Source organism: Heptranchias perlo, chromosome 13, assembly GCF_035084215.1.
Source record: "Heptranchias perlo isolate sHepPer1 chromosome 13, sHepPer1.hap1, whole genome shotgun sequence".
Lineage (NCBI taxonomy): Eukaryota > Metazoa > Chordata > Chondrichthyes > Hexanchiformes > Hexanchidae > Heptranchias > Heptranchias perlo.
Window position 1 is genome coordinate 49,235,788 of NC_090337.1, and position 25,078 is coordinate 49,260,865.

At 41.3% G+C, this 25,078-nt stretch overlaps 1 protein-coding gene across 3 annotated transcripts in view; it reads left to right on the top strand.

Moving 5' to 3' along the window:
- The window catches only part of clstn2a (calsyntenin 2a), a 395,978-nt gene that overhangs the window by 96,628 nt on the left and 274,272 nt on the right, over positions 1-25,078 (top strand). For all 3 annotated transcript variants that reach the window (XM_067995446.1, XM_067995448.1, XM_067995447.1), the window contains one exon: positions 13,691-13,726. In XM_067995446.1, coding sequence (XP_067851547.1) covers positions 13,691-13,726 — 36 coding nt within the window. The remainder of the gene's footprint in view (positions 1-13,690; positions 13,727-25,078) is intronic.

The following is a 25,078-nucleotide window of genomic DNA, read 5'->3' on the forward strand; positions in this document are numbered from 1 at the left end:
TCAATTTTATACCGTATCAATGCCAAAATGTGCACATTATTGTTTATATGCTAAGGTATCTTGGAAAACATTTTGCCATATTTATAAACACAGAAGGGCCTGCTTTAATCTGCAGCATAATGACATTATCATATGTGATGCTACAAATTTGTTAATTTTATGTGTGTTTCAATGACAATTCAGATTAAATATACAAATGCATATTATAAACATTTATGAGGTGGCACAATAGTTTCAAATCCCATAATAGTTTCATCAAGGTCTCACAAGCCACAAATCAGATAAGTTACCAATCAATTTTTTTTGATGGTATTGGTTGAGGAAGAAATGTTTGCCAGGACACCAGGAGAACTGGCTGCTCTTCTTTGAATAGTGTAATGGGATCTTTTCTATCCACCTTAACAGGCAGATATGGCCATATCTCACTCAAAAGATGGCACATCGAGCAATCCTGCACCCCCTCAGTGCTGCACTTCAGTATTCCAGGCTTTTTGAGGGAAAAGGGCGGGGTGGGGGGAAGGAATTGGCCTGAGATCCTACCTCCTGGTCACTGTTCAGGAACCTAGAACTGAAAATGCATGCGTGGATGTTGCTCAGTTTTGATGTACTTCACAATCTTCTAAGTCTGCCAGCATTCACACACGAAGAATGATCACTTAGGTGGGATTCTGGAGGGCTGCTGGCATGAGTCACCACTTGGGTAAGAAACAAACCAGAACAAAAGTACAGTATTTGCAGTGGCAGGCATAACTGGTCATACAAGGATGTCATTGTGCCCTCATCTGTTTCTAAACAGCCAAACAATTTACCATGATGATATTACAGTAAAGGAGGAGGTAGTAGAGCAATTGCATTGGATATAAATGGATAAAGAGGAGGTAGTTAAAAGGTTGGCAGCACTTAAAGTAGAAAAGTCACCCGGTCGGGATGAGATGCATCCTTGGTTACTGAGGGAAGTACGGTTGGAAATTGCAGAGGCTCTGGCCACAATCTTCCAATCCTCCTTGTATATGGAGGTGGTGCCAGAGAACTGGAGGATATTACACCCTTGTTCAAAAAAGGGGAGAGGGATATACCTGGCAACTACAAGCCAGTAAGCGTTACATCAGTGGTGGGGAAAATTTTTCGAGTTGATGATCCGGGACAAAATTAATTGGCACTTGGAAAAATAGGGGTTAATAAACGGAAGCCAGCACTGATTCGTTAAAGGAAAATTGTATTTGACTAACTTGATTGAGTTCTTTGATGAAGTAACGGAGAGGGTTGATAAAGGTAGTTCGGTTGATGTGTATATGGACTTTCAAAAAGCATTTGATAAAGTACCTCATAATAGACCTGTTAGCAAAATTGAAGCCCATGGGATTAAAGAGGCAGTGGCAGTGTGGATACAAAATTGGCTAAGGGACAGAAAGCAAAGAGTAGTGGTGAATGGTTGTTTTTCAGACTGGAGGGAAGTGTGCAGTGGTGTCCCCAGGGGTTGGTTTTGGGACCACTGCTCTTTTTGACATATGTTAATGACCTGGACTTGGGCATACAGGGCATAATTTCAAAGTTTGCAGATGACATGAAACTCTGAAATGTGGTAAACAGTGAGGAGGATAGTAACAGACTTCGAGGACATAGACAGACTGGTGAAATGGGCAGACACATGGCAGATGAAACTTAACGCAGAGAAATTATTCATTTTGGTAGGAAGAATGTGGAGAGGCAATATAAACTAAATGGTACACTTTTAAAGGGAGTGCAGGAACAGAGAGGCCTGGCAGCATATGTACACAAATCTTTGGTGGCAGGACAAGTTGAGAAGGCTCTTAGAAAATCATATAGGATCCTGGGCTTCATTATTAGAGGTGCAGAGTACAAAAGCAAGGAAGTAATGTTAAACCTCCATAAAATACTGGTCAGGCTGCAGCTGGAGTATTGTGTTGAGTTCTGGAGACCACACTTTAGGAAGAATGTCAAGGCTTTAGCGATGGTGCAGAAGAGATTTACTGGAATGGTGCCAGGGATGAGGGACTTCAGTTATATGGAAAGACTGGGGAAGCTGGGTTTGTCCTACTTAGAGCAGAAAAGGTTAAGAGGAGATTTGATAGAGGTATTCAAAATCATGAACGTTTTTGATAGAGTAAATAAGGAGAAACTGTTTCCAGTGGCAGAAGGGTCGGTAACCAGAGGACACAGATTTAAGGTGATCAGCAAAAGAAACAGAGACGGCATGAGGAAGCATTTTTTATGCAGCAAGTTATTTATCATCTGGAATGCACTGCCTAAAAGGGTGGTGGAAGCAGATTCAATAATAATGTTCAAAGGGGAATTGAATAAATACTTGAAGGGAAAAAATTTGCAGGGCTATGGGGAAAGAGCAGGGGAGTGGGACTAATTTGATAGCTCGACCAAAGAGCCAGCACAGACATGATTGGCCGAATGGCCTCCTTCTGTGCTGTATCCTACTATGATACTATGAATGAATTAACATAGTTATGTCATCTCCTTAATAATTCCAGATGCATTTCATATAAAAGTAACACTGGTGCAATATTGGCTTTTGTTAGGTTAACAGAATAGAGTTTGTGCACCTATTCTGAACTTAGACTGTTTGATACTGACACATCACCTCCTTCTTGCCCCCCCTCACTTCCAAGAAAATAAAAGATATGCTGAATGTGGTGAATACATGAAACTAAAAATTCTGTGATTTGGGTTGTCCAGAAGTGCATTTTATTTAGTTTTTCTAATGGTTATCATTTATACTAGTGTTTAACATAACAGGGCCCATACACTCTGACTGCCTGGTAAATTTGTCTCGTTTGAGCTGTGCTGATGTCAGTAAAGTGGGATGTGGTTTGACTGTTGAACAGAAACGAAGTAGGAGGAACAATGAATGCCTGAGAAAGTTTCATCTAACCCATTAGTGACAGTTAATTATTCTTTCATTAATTAACCTGTTCCTTTAAATTACTGAAACATAACATTGCAAACTTTTTTCTTCCAAAGGCAAATTATTCATTTATGATATATTAAGTTATTAAAGATGAAAATTGATAGTGTCACTCCTTGACTTCAAAATGATTTGTAAAATCAAAAGTGTGGGATGTCCTTGCTGTCCAGACTTCAAATTGAGCACTATGAAATTAATAATTAATTAGATAACTTCCATTTTGCTGGGCTAATCTAGTTGTATTGAAAAAGAAGAATTTTTTAATAAACCAAAGCTTCAATAGTTTTGTCAATCTGTTTCAAGCATTATTTCTCATTTTTCTTATGAAAGCAGAAGTATTGTACTTGCTACCGTGACTAACAGTAGCTGGCCAATTACTGGAACAGGTTTCCAATAACTCAGTAAACAAATGCAATACCACAAGAGTGATTAAGTGTGGCTGGAGGGAATCTGCAGAAATGTTATTGAGGGGAAAGATTAAAAGTACATGTCCGGAATCCATGAAGGAGAGCTGAAACCCTTGAAGCTACTGCTGGATGTATGGTAAAAATGGTTACAGGAAAATTGGCTGAGGAAAATTCAAAGCCTTTATCTCCCTACTTCCCCACCACCCCATCCCCAGTCCTTCACATCTCAAGTCATCATTCTGCAGCCTTGCCATTTATTTTGTTTTGCAACATTTTACATTTATGTTAAACCGATGACAAAAGGCTTGGTTTGAAAAAAAACTAAGGCTTTTCAACCTACATCAATATTAATGTGAATCCACCTCTCTGATGCTGATGTACATGGATAAATCAAAAGGTTTCAAATGAATGATTAAAAAGTCAAACCAAAAAAGTCCCTGATGGATCTAGAAAGTTGTGCTTATTATGGTTACCTGAACCATTTCAGCTCTTAGCCGATGAGATGAGTGCTAATGCATGTCAAAAGAAGAAGAAAAATCAATTCAGCAAATTTGCATATTCCTCTGTAAAAGTACCATAAATCCATGCTCTCATGCACGATGCACTCATGTTCAAAGCCTTTCAATATTCCTTTCCTCATGCAACAGTCTTAATGTTAGCCCCGGGGTGGTGAAGATGCTCTTTAGAACAGAATAACTTCATTTTTGCATTTAAAGAAGGCTCCCGGTAATGCATCCTGACACCAGTCATACAGACTCTATTAGGTTAAAAACCTGATTATTCTTCATGCCTGATATGTCGTAACTTGGTATCTAGAAGCTTTTAACAGTGCTTTAATTTAGTTGGAATGGGTTTTTGGCTCTATTTGTTACTGTATGAATAGGAGTCCGACAAAATGTTCTGTATTGCAATACAGGGATTATTACAATTACTTCGTTATGTGGCCAGTGACTTTGAAATGAACATTGATGAACAATTGTAAAGGGCTGGAGGGAGTTCTTTCAAAACATTTTTAAAATAGACTTTATTCGTATAGTAAATTAAAGTTTAAGAACTGATAAGTTCCATTGGTAATCATCATCAGCTGATTGTCTTGTGGTTGACATACTTGGATTAGTATTGATTATGCTATTGTGAAGCAAAGATAGTAGTGGGTATTTCAAAGGCTTGTTGAACATATTCTGCAGTGAAGATGGAGGTGATTTGAATGAATTGTCGCCATTCAAATTATTCAGTTTTGATTTTATTATTGGCCTTTTGACACTAAGAATTCTTCAAACTGACAAATGAAATATAATTAAAACGGAACAAATTGAGTAAAGTTATGTCTGAACGTGACTTAATCTGAAAGGTTGTCTTAAAACATTTTTAAAAACTGGAAAATAAGTGCCTCACAAAAATGTTGTTGCAGTAACACTCAAAGAAAATATATAATATTTTGCGTCCTAGATATGATGGTTTCTGCCTTCATAGATTTGAAAAGGGCTTTTATGGGGGTTCTTCCATATTTGACGACGAGCATTTCAGACAAAAACTTTTGCTCTTGATTTTGATGTTGTAACATGTTAATACTTCCATTTTGTTTGTGCTCTAATTTTAAAGTGTGCTGGTAAAATTTCCGGTCTTGAAAGGTTCTTGGTGGAAATTGCAAAACCGATGAGTAGCTGTAGCTGCATCAACATTTTATTTGTAGCAGACCTGAGGACAGGAGAAAAATTACATGAGAAGAAATAGTTAACTATGAACTCATTTTATGCTTCTGTATGTGTTCTCCCTTCCAGGTTGATAGTCACGTAAAATTATATTACATTTTTAAAAATTTGAATATCACAAACATTTTAAATTGAAAATTCAAGCCTGAAATTACACCACGTCATACCAGGGTACAGTTTATTTTTTGCCCTTGGTGTTCTGTTAATCAGACTTTTCAAGCTGAATTCTGATGCAGATTGATTTATGCTCACTCTGTTCTGTGTGAACTGAGCCTATTCTTGTGTACAAAGCTAAAAGCCAGTCAGCAAATGATTATTTTTGACCCTTGTTTTGTCAGTTATTTTGTTTCTCCATTCCTTAGTCTTCAAGTTGCCTACCAGTCCCCAACTGAGACAGAAGCCAATTAAACCTTCTCCACATTTCTGTTATTCCGCTTGAACTAGCCACTGGGATATGTGTGAGAGCAGACTCTGGTGACACACTCTGGGTAAGCACTTAACCTCTGCTCAACACCCCTAATTGATAGCACAACTGACAAATTTACTTGTATATGTTTTCCGGTGGAGAATTGGCTAAATTAGTAAAATGTTTGATTAAAACACACTAACCCTTAAATTACTGACTGATTCAGGGAAATTCCATTCTTCCTAGACTGATTTATTTTAGCTATTATCAGCTAAAGGGCTTTGATTCTGAAATAAACACTAACATTACAGTATTAAAGTTAATCCCAATATCCAGGTTAGCTTTTACTATAATTAACTTTATGTAGAACTAAAATGTTTACTTAACATTCAATTTTTAATTTAAAGTTTAAAGCATAAATTCCATCCCTGTGGCTAGTTTTCCTCATTTTCTGGGGTTAATTTTAACCTAACCCTCCCAGCAGGGAGCTGACAGATCGGATCGGGTGCCCATTTTACACCCCGCTCAATTTTACTTCCAACAGTGGAAAGTGAAAACGGACGGCCTAACTGATCCAGTCTGTTTCCCACTGGATGGGTTAGGTTAAAATGACGCCCCCTATCATTTCCTAAATTTTCTTTCTTTTAACTTGCAATTTAATCTAATTTTTTACTAACCTTTTTGTGAGGAACAAAATCTAAAACTTGCACTGCTTTTTCTTCTGGCTCCTACTGTCCATGTTATAGGAACATAGGAACAGGAGTAGGCCATTCAGCCCCTCGTGCCTGCTCCGCCATTTGATAAGATCATGGCTGATCTGTGATCTAACTCCATATACCTGCCTTTGGCCCATATCCCTTAATACCTTTGGTTGCCAAAAAGCTATCTATCTCAGATTTAAATTTAGCAATTGAGCTAGTATCAATTGCCGTTTGCGGAAGAGAGTTCCAAACTTCTACAACCCTTTGTGTGTAGAAATGTTTTCTAATCTCGCTCCTGAAAGGTCTGGCTCTAATTTTTAGACTGTGCCCCCCTACTCCTAAAATCCCCAACCAGCGGAAATAGTTTCTCTCTATCCACCCTATCTGTTCCCCTTAATATCTTATAAACTTCGATCAGATCACCCCTTAACCTTCGAGATGTTAGAGGTGAAAGCAAGAAATCCTGGGGTAACTTTGAACTGCATTGGGGAGTGTAAAACTGGTATCAGGTCGGCTGCCCGTCATACACCTCGCCCGATTGAAGGAAAACTAGGCTGGATGTTTAACGGCAGGCCGATTCAAAACTGCTAGTTTTAAACCCGGCCAAAATTCAAGCTTACCTATCCCCTCCAAATTTTCATTGCCTTGAAACCAGCTTGAAAGGAACATTTTCCAGCCAATTGAAAGCCATGCATGGAGAAATCATCTGGTCAAATGTCAATATCTGAGGCACTTTTTTCCATGGATCCAGGAATAGGATTCCTGAATGAGTAAAATCATTTGTGCCTTCTAGAGCCTAATAGAAACCATGGCACTGGAAATTTCTCAGATATTGAGTCTTTCTTGCAAAGGTTAGGAGTAGGGAAATTGATGAAAGTGAGCATTTAAAATGTTGTCCTGTGATGTAAAACAAATAGGCAAAAACTATCACAGTATACTTAAGAGAAGCTTTCAAAAGTGACCTTGCTAAGTTAATGTCTAGTGAGAGATGGTTAATGCTTTCTTTTTTAATGCTATCAAAAATTCTTCCAGTCTAGTTCTAATTATATGCCCTCACTGATAGCCTGATGGATAATCCTGGATTGTGTGTTAAATAATAGCTTCTGCTTGGATGTGTTGCCTTGCTCCACAAGGTCACCCTGCCAGGTGGAGTCCAATTTCACGCACCAGAAGCCCATTAGCGAAGGAGCAATGGGTATTTAGGAAATATATAGCTAGAAGATAAATATATTATACAGTATCTAAGACTACAATAGTAAGAAACATGACAAAATTTATAATATCAGATGTACGGGCTATGAGTATCAGTGAGAGACTGATTATGGAGCAGATTGTTACAGCACTATACAATGGTTAAACTGTGAGGGAGGTATAAAGCAAAAGCTGATATAATTAGCACACGTGAGAAATTGATTACTCCTGTTTTGCTGTATATGTGAAGGAAAAGGCAGTTCAGGCATCAGAACAGTGACACTCTTTGACTTAACACTTCCAGTGACCTTCTGGAACAATGAACTGCAAACATGAGCAAAGCTCATATTCGCATAGGAATGTCTACAATTAGGAAGTGGAGTCGGGGCCTGAAGCCTCATTTTTCAGTACAATTGCTTATGTGCTATAGATTTCAAGGAGCTATCACGTCTTGCAGGAAGGAATGAGAGGTGCTATGTGGTGGTGACTGGCTCAGTTCAGTACAACTTAGGTTGGCTTTGAAAATTGTAAGTCTTGTGCAGTGTTCATGTAAAATTTTGTCTAAGAACACCACTTGAGACTGTCCCCAAACCTCTGTGTTTTAAAAACTGCAGAAGGCTCCTATTTCTACTGCCACCAGCAATAATCTAAGACAGCCCTTCTAACCTTTCAAATCAATATACGCTGGTTAAACAATATATATTAACTCTGATATGAATTTCAACTAAATTATAAAAGGACTTCCAATTATAGACGCTGGTACTAATCAGCTGAATTTTGGATTGGACTGCCTTCAACAATTCCATTCTCGTATTTGTTGTCTTTAATCCTCTTTTGAGGTGTCTGTCATCATGTGCCAGACTGTAATTTAATGTGTGAAGTCACGTCAGATCATAGCTAAGCTTTCTTGTCAATGTTAAAGAGGATAAATTCAGTTTGAATCAAAGTTAAGTTGATTGAATGTGTAAACCAGCTGTAATAAGTGGTTCATTTACTAAAAATTCCTGCAGGCTTTTGAACTTGTTCTATGTTCCCATAGAAGATTCTGTAGGATGTGGCAAAATCTAACCAGGTTATAATTGATCCAATTGGATATTACAGGATTTTCTTTTTTTCTCCCCAAAACGAACTCACCTACCTCTTGTAAGGTTTTTGAATTGAGCCTATATGGTTGTTCAGAATACATTGCAGGATCAGTATCTTAGCTTTTCTGTTGGTTATTTTTGTTTCTGTTTCCTGTACCTTTTATCAATCAGAAAGTTTCCTTTCTTGGCACAGTGTAAAAAATAAGTTTAAAATAAAAGTCACAATACCCATACTTGTATGAAGCATTGATGGCAACTACACTTGTGAATTATTCACAGGGCGATATAATTCTTGGGTTTATTTTTTTGTGAATTTTATATTTAACAAGGTGAGGGATGCTCAATGGAACACTCTCTATTTTGGGCACCCAGGTGTCAATTTTCGGATGGCCGAACGGGTGCATTCGTGGCGGGGGGCTCCTAAAATTGGGGATTCCCGGAGTGGGTCCGGAGCCCAGCTCCAACCCGCCCACTTCCGGGTTCCCCAATGACGCGAATCGGTGCGCGCGCAGCCCCCGCATGCGGGACTCCCATCGGCAATCAAAGCCGGCGGGATCCCACTTAAGATCATTATCTGGGCACTTGAGGTCGTTTACAGACCTCATTAGTTGGAGATTTTAGAAGGATTTGGATTTTGCACTACCCAGGGCATGTTTCCCATGCTGGGGGAAACACTCCCTGTTTAAACAGGCATGTTGCAGCCAGCAGCCAGTAGCAGCTGCAAAGGTCCATTTAACAGGTGCGGGGTAAACCCTCATTCATTGCAGCAGGGCACTCTGTCACCTCAGACAAAGTTTTGCCTGCTGCACCGTTGTCTCCACACTCCAAATTATTAAATCATACCCTAAACTCTGCTGTCCAAACACCTACTTTGCAGACCACCTCACACTCACACCGTCAGGATGAGGGTGGGGGGGGGTCCATTGCTGCATTCATCACTCCAATGGAGGACGAGCAACATCACCAGCCTTGCCAGGCATGCCGTCCACCTCCGCCACGTGGAGCTACACAACACAGTGCTGCGCAACAGGCACCTGTACAAAGTAGTCCTGCAACTACACATACACCCACTGTAGGGTGACCCAATGGGTGGCATCAAGGGTGTTCATGGAGAACCTCATGAAAGGGCATTATTGCACAAGCCAGTCAAGAATGGCCAAGACGTGGCAGTAGTGGTGACAATATAATATGTAATGTGAGTTGATCAGATATCAAATATAAGTTTAAAAACCATGACAAAACCTTGTGCATCACCTTCATGCTAACGACACGTTTGCCTTACGCTGCCTACTAAACATATGTGATGCATGCCCTGTGGCTGCAGCACAGGTAGTGGCAGGTTGAGTGAGGCTGACTGTGAAAGAGATGCATGAGAGGGTGAGTATGAGATAGAGCCATGAGATTGTATGAGGATTGGGTTGAGTGGTAGTGGTGGGATGAGTACTGGCGAGGTGAGTAATTGCAGGTAAGATGAGAATGAGCTTTGAGGGGGTGTGAGGGGTGATGTGATAGAGTAGTGTTGGTGGTGCAGAAGGAAGTGTGGGGTGGAGGCAGTGATATGACAGATGTAGTGTAGGGGAATGAGTAAGTGTACTCACTTCGGCTGACCTACTTAGGTCATTGAAGCGCCTCCTGCACTCTATGCAGGTGCGTGATATGTTGGTGATGCTGGTGACCTCCTCTGCCACCTCGAGCCAGGCCTTCGTGGTGGCAGAGGCAGGCCACTTCCTCCCGTCTGCCGGGTGGGAGATCCTCCTCCTCCTCCTTCTCCTCCTCACCCCATCCAGTAAGACCCGGAGTGAGGCATCATTAAACCTGGGAGCAGCCTTCCCCCTGGGCTGCTCCATGCTGTAATTTTGGCCCCTTTCTGCAGCATCAGTCAGTGGAGGACTGCCCCTTTAAATAGGGCTCCTCCAGCTGACAGCCTATGATGCGGGTGCGCAGTCTGCCCGCTGCGCAGCTTTCCAGCGCGAAACAAGGAAGCCAAGGTAAGTGGCTTCAATTTACTTACGATCGCGAGGGGAACCCACCGATTTTGCTGGGTTGGTTACCCACGCACCCAGTCGACTTCCCCCCCCCCCCCCCCACCCCCCCCTTGCTGGCAACCCGCCCCCCTCCTAATATTGGGTCCCCAGTGTCAGCAACAAACACGCCCAGTTCAGCTACACCACAGTTAAGTGATGAATAAAGTTCTTTTTGCTGTGTTGGAAAAACTGTGCCTCGGCTTCAGAAGAGTAATCCCTACTGCACCTTTAGTGGCATTTTTCCATTTCCAACATAAGACACCGTAAGGTTGCCAATTCATGCCCAAATAATCAGCAGTATTGTGCTTTGGGCTCATGGCTATTCGAAGTTGAACTGAGACCTCCCAAACTCATTACAGTTAGGTCCCAGAAATAAAAGGCCAGTGTTTAACTGTAGCACCTAGTATCCCCAATTAGGATTTTTTAAAAACAAATTTTAAGTCAGAAAATCTGTTGCCTATTGCTGACAGATTATGGAATAGCATCTAATTCCTGAAATGTCCAGTGTGCTCATGAGGGGGAGAAAAAATTCTGCTTAGTCGAGCCCTGAATCAGATGACATTTGATCACTGGGGCTGAAAATGATGTTGCCAGAGAATTCTCTCTCTCCTCAGTCAATAGATATATGGATCTTTCTTTGCTAGTCTTTGTTCTCTATAGAATTCTGCGACTTGAAGTACAGACAAATTACCTTGAGGCTGCTCTTCACGGATGTTAAAGAACTTCAAAGTACATGACATAACAAAGGGAAGTGCTGCCAAGTACATGGCTAACTGATCACACTTTATTTAGGCGAGTGTGTTTCTGTCATGACTGGTGACTGTCCAAGATTTTGCTTTATTTTTGCAGTTACTGGCCTTGTTGCCTAGTTTATTGCCAAGATTTTAAGAGCTGGCATTCTCTGCTGCCTAATTTGTAAATTGGCAAACCTCTGGCACTGCGTTGGAAAATTGGGCATCAGCTCATTGTTTGACTTCATTTGTGCCACAAGAGCAAAGAAATGGAATTGTGGCCCTTTTCAATTTACACGCTGGTTTTGCTGAGTTTAACAAAACACATTCCACAATATTTTTCCATTCCAGTAGTAATAGATTAAGTTTTAAATGATTTGGCTATCTGCCAACTTCCACGTTGCAGTACCTCTGCTGACTTCCCACTACTGCTACCATTACATGTCCTACACTCTAACAGGCTAGTGTTATAGTAGTGTTGGTGGCACACTGGAAACAGCAGGTCTTTCGAAGTGTGCTTCCTGCACACTGTGGTATTTCAACTTACTGAAGGACTGTGTACTAATCAATAAATGGTTACCTAAATTGTAGCAAAATTCAGCCCCAGGCACATAATTATCCAGTTAGCCCTTTCTTGCCCTTTCCTGATTCTAGGGGTGTTGAAGGTCCTTTGCCATTTTAATCTTAATGAAATATTTATAATGTAATCAGTTGCTGCACTGTTATGTAACATGATGTTTTTAATTAGTTCTATTTTTCATTGACACAGGTTTAACCTTTTTGTGCTTTGATTGGCCTCTTGGATTCCCTTTGTGCTTTGTATCCTTGGCGACAAAAGCACAGATTAACAGTTTCAACCAGCATTAATAGGAACTTGGCCATTTTCTTTGATTGCACAGTTTTCAAATGAATTGATTGCATCATGTTGAAGTGAATACCATTAGGGGTTGTCGAGACTTCTCACGCCTGCCTCAAACATATTGTATTCAATAAAGAATGTAAATTAAAAGAGGTTTGTATGGTAAATTAAGAGATTGAAACAGGAAAGACAATGAATTATGTTCTGAACTTGGAATGTATTTAATTAAGTGTCAGACCTGATAAATCACTGCTTTCAGTTTAATGTGGCCTCAGTGTTTATGGATAATTAGTGAAATTAAGAGGCATTTTATTTTATTGATTTTTTTTAGATACAAAGCTGGGCATTAGTACTTAACAGTTGATAAACAATTTTGAATACATTTTAATTTCTTAATTGCTAAATACAAAGGAGTCTTAAATACTTTTGTTTGTAAAATCTGACCAACTGGATTAAAATGTTAAAACTAGGAGAGACATTTCAAGGGTTAGTCCCCTCCTTCCCTTCTAACCCCATGGCTATTAACGTTCACCATAGATGAATCTGTTTTTTTTCAAGCCGTCCCTACATCACAAAATGAATTCAAGTCTAGAAGAAAATTTCATCAATTAATTCAATTTGCAAGATTGCTGAATTATAAATACTTTCTTCTCCAAGGCAGCACTCACCAGTTTTCCCACAATTGCAAAAATAATTCATTTATTTTTTTCCTGATTCTTAGACTACTGCCTGCTGCAGTGAAGTCCAAATTCCTTGTGCTGCCTTTGTGTTTTTAAAGTTTTCAGTTCTTATGCTGTGATGGTTGAAACAAATACTAATACTACTGTAATAAAGTTGCTGGATTGTCAGGAGAGGTTTTCTTATGGTAATAGTTTTATACAATTAAACATAACAAAAATTTAATATCTTTCAATAAGAAAAATATATTTTCTCTCGTTGGGAGAAGACTTCAACTGCTCATTTCTTATAGTGAAATTGTAAACATGTTCTTTATGCATGCATTAACAATTTTTATTAAAAGTAGCCAACGGTCTTTTCCATCCATTTTGTCTCTAACCATCTTAACTTTACCTCTTATGTTCTACCCTGTTTCGTTCTATTATTTTTTTCTACTTTGTTTTTCCTATTTCTTTTCAAACTTTAAACATCAAACTTGTGTTTTCCTAGTGCCTCTAAGTGGGACCTAGATAATCTAAAATTATCCTTTGGCTGAAAACCAGCTCCAAAAGTTGGTTTTACACCCTATTAGAGCTCAGATCAATTGAGGTTGACCAGTCATATGACTGAAGTGACTAGGTCAATCTTTGCAGGGCTTTTTGCGTATGATTCCTGAGCTCATGGAACCTCGAGTGTGCCTGATGGCATCATTAATATTCACACCATTTCAGTCTTAAGTTGGGGAGAACATTTTATCTGTAATCCTCCCACCAAAGAAGTATTACAACTACCCATCCATTCAAATGAAATGCCATTTGTTAGAGATAATAAAATGTTTGAGAAAATCTGTTAACCCTCCTATTTTTATAAGAACATATTTTGCTAATCTAAAGCTCGTTAAAAGGAAATAGTTAATGATTTTAAATGGAAATAATCAGTTCATCAGTATGACACTGTGCTTTTTTTCTTCCATAAACAGGACGCAGTGACGGGGCTAACCACAGTTTCAAGAGAGGTACTGCACTTTTATTGGCATTGAAATGTTCTGGAACCAATTACAGTATATCTATGGCAAACATTTATAGCAGCATAGTTACTCTGATTTGCCATGTTACTAGCAGTGCATGCCCTGGAGCTACTGTTGACTTGTTGTCTGGTGATACTATTGCATTGTTTTGTCTTATGGATTGTTGGGTCTGTGGTTGTAGTCACCTTACTTATGCATGTTTATCGCATCCAGTAAAAGTAGTCACTGTGGGCTAGATTTTCCACCAATGACTACGGTTGGACAGAAAATCTAACTGCACCCTTTTAATCCTTCATTTTACCTCAAGCTCTGCCATTCAAGTGAATGCTTATTTGGTGAAATTAAAATTAAGCCCACTGAAAGCAGAGATTTTAAGGGGTCATCAACAGTTCTTGGGATTTCAACCAGGCTTAGTTCTTAGAACAGCCTGCTCAAAGTCCCTGCTACACAATCACCATAGCAACAACTATCTGTTTTTACAAAGTGCTTTTTTGTTATTTTTACTGAAACTGATCAAAATAATGAATTTATCGCATTAAATATGACAGTATATTCTAAGCACAGTGAAATATCTGGTAAGACCAGGGCAACATTACTTCTTTAAATAGACCTGTATTCTAATTATCACTTATTAAAACCAAATGTGAAAAATAATGCTCCCCTCTTTTTGCATGAACTGGAGAATACCATGGGTTGAACTAAATGAGAAACATGGTTGAAATTATGTGCATAGTCCATGAAAGATTTTATGAAATATGTGATGAACAGCATCAATTTCACAGTAGATGCTTGTGTTAATAAGAATTTTAAATGTTTGAATATTGTAATTTCAGTAGACAATCTATTAGTAGCTCATGCTGTATATTTACTGCCCATTGCAAGTAAGGAGTGCCTCATTCATATCAGCTGGTTTATATTTACTGTGCGCACATGGTGTTCCCATTTGCTCTGAAAATTAGGAGCACCAGACAGATGCACATTGTCTACTGTCTACATATGTATGAGTGCAGCGATGCTGCAAGTTTTGGAAGAAAACAGTATCTGCAAGAAGTATAACCTGGGGAGGAGAGAGTCCTGCAGTTGTCCTCAGTGTTCCCTCAAGAGGAAAAGTAAAACTACCAAGGTTCCTGCTCTTGATCTGTATGAATGTGAGGTAAGTACAGAATTGGACTTCTGTAATGCCACCCACAGTCAAATAGACTGCTGGTGATAATTGTATCATGTGATTTATATCAATTAGTGTTAGTTTTATTCTGGAGGTGTGTGTCAATTGGGGACCCTCTTGTATCCTTTTTATATGAGCACTTATCTAGGGTGTGGTGGGTGTAATGTGGAGCTCTGTGAATAAAGGCTTGGAAGCAACTGAAGACCAGGCTCTAGTGTTCTATCCTTCACCACCTGGCTATCCAATTTATAACAGCTGCCACTTCGTTATGGCTGACATATGAAAAAAAGGCCATTTTGATAAGGTGCTGAAGAGTTGCTGGTGCAATTTGAGTCACTGCATTCAGGAAATGAGGAAAAGGCGGGGGGGGGGGTGTTTAAAATAGGGTAAAGCTTTATCATGCAAGGTTTAAGCACATCGATGAATTGCTTTCAAATGAAGTCTCATTGTTGTCACTTTTATATAACTGGTACACTGATAATCATGATCAGATATAAAACAAGGGCAAGCATGCAAACTCCACTCCAGAAACTTGAGCGCATAATCCCGGCTGACACCAGTGCAGTACTGAGGGAGTGTTGCGCTGTCGGTATGCCATCTTTCAGGTGCGATGTTAAACCGAGTCCCGTCTGCCCTTGCATGTGGACGTAAAAGATCCCACAGCACTATTCAAAGAAGAACAGGGGAATTCTTGTTGTCTTGGTCAACATTTATTCCTCAACCAACAGCTTTAATTGGCTATTTATCTCTTCGCAGTTTGTGGCAGCTTGCTGTGAACAATTTGGCAGCCATTTTTGCCTACATTACATCAGTGACTACACTTCATGAAGTGTTTTGGGACACCCTGAGCTTGTGAAAGGCACTATCCTAGTGCAAGTTCTTTCTTTCTTGTCTTTGCAAATCACACATTTACTTAGTGTTGTTCGTGTCATCCGTAAATCGTTAGGGCTCGCATTGGTTACTCTGCAGGAAAAATGGAACAGGATTTATACTTACATCTGGAGTTTTATTATAATACCTCATTTCTCTCGCGTTATCCATCATAACCCAACTCAAATTAAAAACATCAAGCTATAGGTCAGCCATTAACAGGAATGGAGTACAACAAAGGGGCAAAGTAACATTCAATTCTTGGCTCACCTCAGAGAAATCAAGGAGTGACATGATATAATTTAGGTGTATTACCAGCAACAGCTTTATTTCATAACTTCTACAAGGGCAAGGATAATACAATTGTCAATGTAATTGTCACATCTTGGTTCAGAATTATAATGGCACAGCATTAGATGGGTTCACCTTAATACTGTGTAATATAATTCAGTTTCAACATTACATGATCACAGCCTTAGCTGGATTCAAGTTAATGCACCACAAGAGTAACATTCAATTTCAAGGACTACAGTAGTTTTATAGTCTTACATTGCACTGGTGAGCTCAGTATATAGTCGATCACTTGGGTGATAGTGTAAAGACATGGGGGGAGAAATTGGATAAGGGCCGTTTTTGGGCGTAGGTAGTGTGATGTGCTATTACTACATGCCCAATGATCCCTGCGCAAGCAGGACGCAAGATTCGGCCGGCCCAAGGACTCACCTGCAGTCAGCGTTCCATTCCGGGCCTTGCATGTAGAATCAGTGCAATTTGCACTTTCCACCACCAGGGGGAGCTCAATCTCTTAAAGGGAGGATGTTTCATAGAAATCTCTTAAAGGTAGCTGGTACCTGTTATTTGCTGAAAATAACAGTCCACTGTCTGCATGGAGTCTGAACAGAGATCAGACATCGCACACGTAAAACACAGATGCAGGTCCCATCCCTATATTTACACACTAGTGAGTTATGTTAAAACATTGAATAAAGGCTGCGCACTACTAAATCCCACATCCTCCAATCTGCACACCAGACCTCACCAACCTGCCGACCTGAGTTGGTACCAGGCCTGCGAGAGTGTGTGCACCAAGGTTCTCTGCTGATGCACTAGAGACCTTGGTACAAGAGGTGGACAGAAGGAGGGACATCCTATATTCACAGAGGTGGGGGGGGGTGGAACAAGAGGCCCTCCAGACATATACCCAAAAGGCAATGGGAGGCAGCGGGGGATGAAGTCAATGCCAGGCGCACAATATCATGAACATGGATGCAGTACAGGAAGAAGTTCAATGCTTTGACATGAGTGGTCAAGGTGAATGAGGTCAACTGTCAAGTGGCGTCTCTTACCAACTGCACCACACACTACACACCCCAACATCAACATACCAGCAAACTCTCTCTTTCCATCAGTACTCAACTCTTCCAACCGGATGCTTCCTGTCACCCTTACCCATTACCGCTGTTTTAAGCCGCCCATCCAGGTCAAACACACTGGCAGCTATTCAACCATGACAGGCACATGACCCAGACACACGTCCCGCTTTCTTGCAGGAAAAGGTGGCGCATATCAGGAGGCAGCAACTGACAGTGGCGTTAGCCACTCAAGCCTGTTCCACCATTCAATGAGATCATGGTGGACATGTGACCTAACTCCATATACCTGTCTTAGCCCCATATCCCTTAATACCCTTGGTTCACAGAAATCTATCAATCTCAGATTTAACATTCACAAGTGAGCTAGCGTCAATTGCTGTCTGCAGAAGAGCATTCCAAACATCTCCCACCCTTTGCGTGTAGAAGCATTTCCGAATTTCACTCCTGTACGTCCTGGCTCTAAATGTTATACTATGTCCCCACGTCCTAGTATTCAAGTCTAGGTGACCTCCAAAAACAGTTACAAATGTCTCAGCAGCCAGAAGCAATAATCCAGCCACTAACCTGTAAATCCTGCATGGTCCCTTTAAATAGCGCTGCGGTGGTGGTGGGGGGGGGGGGGGCTCTAGGTACATCTTTTGTTGGTTATCTGTAATCTTACTTGGTTCATTAGCAGACATTCTTTTTTGACTTCTGGCTAACGCCTTGTATGTATTTATAATGCTACATTATATTTCGATTAACTTATGCTACTGAGTTAATTGTTGTAAAATATAATCTATTGTGCACTTCTGTTTGCCTAATCTTGTTAATCGCATTCCAAATATTCTAAAATCCTCTCTTTCCAAATTTTCTTCACACTTTTTTTGCTTTTGGTATTTTTGTAACTGCTCCTCATGTTCAAATTTCTGGGGGGAGGGAACGAAGGCAAAAACCTCCCCTTTTAAATACCTTTTTACTTATCAGAATCAAAGCATTGTCTCATTATGACCAATCGCTATACTGCATCAAGGTTAGCATTCTAATTAAAACTGCACAAACATATCCATACTTAATAAGGTATATGTTATTCTTGAAGTTGCTCCAAATACCTGAATATTTCATTTTCTCACTGAAAGCAAGCAACAGAGGGTTCTTTACGGTCTCCTTTACATAACAGCATCTCTCCAGTCAACAGATCAATCGTAAGGTTCCAATCGAAAAAGCACACAATGAAAATTTTAGAAGACACACATTATTGTTGATAAATTATCCCAACTTCTAATATTATTATGAGGAGAGGAGAAGCTGACTTATACCCCTTCATTTATCTCTGTGCAGAGTTCAAATTCAGTTCCAGTACCAGCTTGCCATATGGTATCAAAATCATCTGGAGAAGTTAACCAAATAGTGTTGGATTCTCCATAGGTCTTAGGTCCTTATTGTTGTGATATTGTCTATTTGTTCTGTGCCAGCAGACAGCTTTAGAAAAAGCAACTTCTGTCCTTGGGGAAAAATGCCTGTGATTAAATCATTATTTGAAAAAGTTGGATCAAATCAGAAGATATCTGGAGCAAGTGTACATGCTATCCATGCCTCATGTCTGTCAAAAGGAGTAGGATGTAAGTAGACATTATTAAATTCCAATCCATGATAAAGCAGTTGAAGGAAAGTACCAAATAAAAACTGTTTAGAACTCTCTTCTTAAAATGACTAAATAAGTGCCATAATATATTGTCGTTTGTGCTTGAAAACGTGACACTTATCATAGGGTGCTGAGCAACTTGCAAAAAAGCTGACAACTCAAAAGAATCACTGTTCAACTGAAAAACAGTTCTGAATAAAAGCCTGTAACAAAGGCTACTGTTTCAAAGAGATTTAATAAGTTACATTTCTTTGTTACACTGGATTTCAGGATTTTTGTTCATGTTTTTGGATCACATTCTGCAATTCAGTTTGTTTTTCTGTGAAAACTGAACCCAAATGGCCTCATGCATGACATACAAAAAGTAAGGAATCTTACAACACCAGGTTATAGTCCAACTGTTTTATTTGAAAATCACAAGCTTTCGGAGGCTTTCTCCTTCGTCAGGTGAGCAAGTGTGGGATTCCATGGAAGGTTACCGCTGTAATCTTCCATAGAATCCTGGGATACATTTCATCAGGTCCCGGAGATTTATCTACCTTGATGCGCGTTAAGACTTCCAGCACCTCTCTCTCTGTAATATGTACACTCCTCAAGACATCACTATTTATTTCCCCAAGTTCCCTAACATCCATGCCTTTCTCAACCGTAAATACCGATGCAAAATATTCATTTAGGATCTAACCCATCTCTTGTGGTTCCGCACATAGATGACCTTGTTGATCCTTAAGAGGCCCTACTCTCTCCCTAGTTACTCTTTTGCCCTTTATGTATTTGTAGAATCTCTTTGGATTCTCCTTTGCCTTATCTGCCAAAGCAATCTCATGTCCCCTTTTTGCCCTCCTGATTTCTCTCTTAACTCTACTCCGGCAATCTCTATACTCTTCAAGGGATCCACTTGATCCCAGCTGTCTATGCATGTCATATGCCTCCTTCTTCTTTTTGACTAGGGCCTCAATCTCCCGAGTCATCCAAGGTTCCCTACTTCTACCAGCCTTGCCCTTCACTTTATAAGGAATGTGCTTACCTTGAACCCTGGTTAACACACTTTTGAAGGCCTCCCACTTACCAGACGTCCCTTTGCCTGCCAACAGACTCTCCCAATCAACTTCTGAAAGTTCCTGTCTAATACCATCAAAATTGGCCTTTCCCCAATTTAGAATTTTAACTTTTGGGCCAGACCTATCCTTCTCCATAGCTATCTTAAAACTAATGGAATTATGATCACTGGTCCCAAAGTGATCCCTCACTAACACTTCTGTCACCTGCCCTTCCTTATTTCCCAAGAGGAGGTCAAGTTTTGCCCCCTCTCCAGTCGGGCCATCCACATACTGAATGAGAAATTCCTCCTGAATACACTCAACAAATTTCTCTTCATCCAAGCCCCTAATGCTATGGCTGTCCCAGTCAATGTTGGGAAAGTTAAAGTCCCCTACTATTACCACCCTATTTTTCTTGCAGCTGTCTGTAATCTCCTTACATATTTGCTCCTCAATTTCCCGTTGACTATTTGGGGGTCTGTAGTACAATCCTATCAAAGTGATCTCTCCCTTCTTATTTTTCAGTTCTACCCATATAGACTCCGTGGGCGAACCCTCGGATATATCCTCTCTCACTACTGCCGTGATGTTCTCCCTAATCAAGAACGCAACTCCCCCTCCTCTCTTACCTCCTGCTCTATCTTTCCTATAGCATCTGTACCCTGGAACATTGAGCTACCAGTCCTGCCCCTCCCTTAACCATGTTTCAGTAATAGCTATAACATCCCAGTCCCATGTACCCATCCATGCCCTGAGTTCATCTGCCTTGCCCATCAGACTTCTTGCATTGAAATAAATGCAGTTTAATCTAGACTTCCCTTGGTCTTTGCCCTGCTTTCTCAGACCATCTGTCCGGTCATGTTTTGTACACTCTCCCTTACTGCCTTTTGTTTCTGTCACCACTTTACTTCCCACTGACTTCCTGCATCGGTTCCCATCCCCCTGCCACATTAGTTTAAACCCTCCCCAACAGCACTAGCAAACACTCCCCCTCGGACATTGGTTCCAGTCCTGCCCAGATGCAGACTGTTCAATTTGTACTGGTCCCACCTCCCCCAGAACCGGTTCCAATGTCCCAGGAATTTGAATCCCTCCCTCTTGCACCATCTCTCAAGTCACGTATTCATCCTAGCTATCCTGTCATTCCTACTCTGACTCGCCCGTGGCACTGGTAGCAATCCTGAGATTACTACCTTTGAGGTCCTACTTTTTAGTTTAACTCCTAACTCCCTAAATTCAGCTTGTAGGACCTCATCCCGTTTTTTACCTATATCGTTGGTACCTATATGCACCACGACAACTGGCTGTTCACCCTCTCCCTCCAGAATGTCCTGCAGCCGCTCCGAGACATCCCTGACCCTTGCACCAGGGAGGCAACATACCATCCTGGAGTCTCGGTTGCGTCCGCTTGAACCCACCCACAACCTTCTGAATCAGAAAAGACTGCTACCAGGTGACCCTATCTGACACGGAATAAAGGAAGTTGTTTTGAAAAGTACTTCTTTCAAAATAGGTCACATTTTGAAATCAAAACCAGTGAGTGTCAGCCTAAATGAGTGATATCGAGCAGATCTGCAGCTTTAAGACTTCCTTTAACCACCTGAAATCCTGCTACTAGGAGAGGGAGCTGACTTAGCTGCAGGACACTTTAAAAGGGTGTTATACTGTTAAATGAGATCGAAATAAACTGATCCTTTAGAAAGAATAGGACTAAAATCTACCTATTAATTAAGTGATCAGAGTGTAAATTGAAAGTCCACCAAAGTTTGAATAAAGAATAGATTTTAGTCCATTCCTACAATTAGGGGTCAATTTTAGGGTGGCCGAGTGGGTGCGTTCGTGGTGGGGGGATTCCTAAAATTGGGGAATCCCAGAGCGGGTCCGGAGCCCGGCTCCAATCCACCCAATGACGAGAATCGGTGCGCGCACAGCCCCCGCATGCGGGATGACAGTTTAGATAGTTAGGGAGGTACTTGAGGTCGTTGATGGACCTCATTGGGAAGAGATTTTAGCAGGGATGTGATTTTGGACTCTCCTCAGTGTGTTTCCCATGCTGTGGGAAACACTCCCTGTTGTTGCAGATGTATTTCAGTCAGCAGCCATTGGGAAATGCAGAGGATTCCTTGACAGTTGGGGGGGATACCTCATTCATTGCAGCAGGGCACTCTGTCACCTCACACAAAGTTTTGCCTGCCAGACCATTGTCTCCATACCCTAAACTCTGCTCTCCAAACACATTTACCTACTTTACGGACTCCCTCACACTCACACCGTCAGGATGGGGGGAGGGGAGGGGGGTTCCATAGCTGCATTCATCACTCCACTGGAGGACGAGCAACATCACCAGCCTCACCAGGCACGCCATCCACCTCCGCCACGTGGAGCTACACAACACAGTGTAGCGCAACAGGGCACCTGCACAAAGTAGTCGTGCAACTACACATACACCCACTGTAGGGTGACCCAATGGGTGGCATCAAGAGTGTTCATGGAGAGCCTCATGAAAGGGCCTTAGTGCACAAGCCAGTCAAGAATGGCCAAGACGTGGCAGTAGTGGTGACAATATAATATGTAATGTGAGTTGATCAGAAATCAGATACAAGTAAAAACCATGACAAACCCTCAAACACCCTTGTGCATCCCCTTCATGCTCATGACACGTTTGCCTTACGCTTCCTACTGCACATACTTGATGCATGCCCTGTGGTTGCAGCACAGGTAGTGGCAGGTTGGGTGAGGCTGATCGTGAAAGAGATGCATGAGAGGATGAGTATGAGACAGAGCCATGAGATTGTATGAGGATTGGGTTGAGTGGTAGTGGTGGGATGAGTACTGGCGAGGTGAGTAAGTGCAGGTAAGATGAGGATGAGGGTTCAGTGGGTGTGAGGAGTGATGTGACAGAGTAGTGTTGGCAGGGCAGAAGGAGATGTGGGGTGGGGGCGGTGATGTGGCAGACGGAGTGTAGGGGAATGAGTAATTGTACTCACTTTGGCTGACCTACTTAGGTGATTGCAGCGCCTCCTGCACTGTATGCAGGTGCACGATATGTTGGTAGTGCTGGTGACCTCCTCTGCCACCTCGAGCCAGGCCTTCGTGGTGGCAGAGGCAGGCCACTTCCTCCCGTCCGCCGGGTGGGAGATCCTCCTCCTCCTCCTTCTCCTCCTCACCCCATCCAGTAAGACCTGGGAGCAGCCTTCCCCCTGGGCTGCTCCATGCTGTAATTTTGCCCATTTTCTGCAGCATCAGTCAGTGGAGGACTGCCCCTTTTAAATAGGGCTCCTCCAGCTGACAGCCTATGATGCGGGTGCGCAGTCCGCCCGCTACGCAGCTTTCCAGCGCGAAACGCGGAAGCCATGGTAAGTGGCTTCAATTTACTTACGATCGCGTGCCAAACCCACTGATTTTACTGGGCAGGTTACCCATGCGCCCAGTCGATTTCCCGCTGCCAACCTGCCTCCCTCCTACTATCGGGCCCTTAGTCTCCCTGCTCAGGAAACAGGTATACTGCAATAATTTTAGCATATAGGATTTACATAGACTTACGTGGAATGTACAGCACAGAAACAGGCCATTCAGCCCAACCGGTCCATGCCGGCGTTTATGCTCCACATGAGCCTCCTCCCTCCCTACATCATCTAACCCTATCAATAATTTAATTATTGGTGGTGAAATCATTCAGCTGGGTCAGACAAGAATGTTGTTCTGTCTCTCCCCCGCATTTAATGCTGTTAAACTGAACTGTTCTTTTGTCTCTTCATCTCCTCCACACACTATTAAGATTAGCAGGCTGGCTTATTAATGACTTCAGCCTGCCAAGCATGGTGGGGCATTTAAAAAGTGCTGTCTGCCTGACAGTTCTGTTGGACTATTCTGGAACAGAATATAAGCAGTTGGGAGTTTTCAAGTCTCGCAAATGGGTTCCATGGAGAGAAGTTGATCCAGTAAAAATCTGAGAAGCTATCAGCCTCCTCGTTGGAACAAATCAGACTTCCTCCTCCCCTCCCTTGCAAGGCAAATCATCCAGCCAGGCCTATACAGCTGTCAGTCAATGTGAATCTTTGAGGTGAGCAAGGTGACATATGGCCAGGTCAAAGTTAAAATCTCCAGTGTCTTTTGCATCACAAGCTGCTTGAAGCTCCATCTCTCTTTGCTTACCCTTGGCTGTGAATTGGAGGGCACCACTTAGGTGGATTTATATGAAGTTGCCTTTTAAGCTTTTTTTCATAGGAGAGCACGTGGGATTACATGCATGAATTCCCTAAGACCAGTACAGTACTGGACCAATAACATGCCATTATCAAAGAATTTTTTTATATTGTATTTTCAAGAGTTTACACCCAGATTTTTATTAGTGTATCTTTTGAATACAGAGTGCTTGTGGGAGGAATACATTGCATTTTCTTGGCGTGGTTATGTTTACGCATTAAACTATTGGATTTAATGCTTCAAGCCATTTAATTGATCTTTGCATCTGGGATGCAATTTGGTCAGAGAACGAGGGCTTCCTAGCTGATCCTTTTAGTGTGGATTGCTGTCTTTGCTGGTCTGTGGTTGGCCTGCTTCCTTCTTTTGGAAGATGGTTTGGGTGTTGGGAGGTTGGGAAGTGGATTTGTGTTGAGAACATCCAAGCATGGGGCCCAGAGTGATTGTTGTTTCTCCAGATGTGGGCAAAGCCTAAACATCACTCATTCAGATTGTCTTACCATATTGATTGAGTCTTATATTGATTGGGTAACTGGTTCTGTTGTGCTGAAATATAGATCGGTAGGAAATGCATGCAGAGTGTAATTAAGCAACATTCACAACAGAGATCAAAGACACCGTTGCACAGGCTTCTTTTAATTACTCTGACTATTACTAATAAGCATTCCTTTTATAATATTTTATGCAAATTAGTGAGTATTCGACCCCTAAACTGCTTTTGCTAAGGCCTTTAAAATAATTTATAATAAATGTCTTTGTTACACTGGATTTCAGGATTTTTTTTCATGTTTTTGGATCACATTCTGCAATTCAGTTTGTTTTTCTGTGAAAACTGAATCCCAAAGGTCTCACGTATGACATACAAAAAGTAGTTGCAGTGGGACATGAACTTGTCATGACTTAAACTGCAGCTATATTCAATATTCCATCAGTTTTAATGTCTAAAGCTCAATTACAGAAAAGTGTATTTTTTGTAGTAGCAGATTTGGAAATTTTGAAGTGAGCCCTGATGGTGTCAAATTTATTATTTCCTTGTGGGGGGTGGGGGGTGTTGGGGAGGTATCT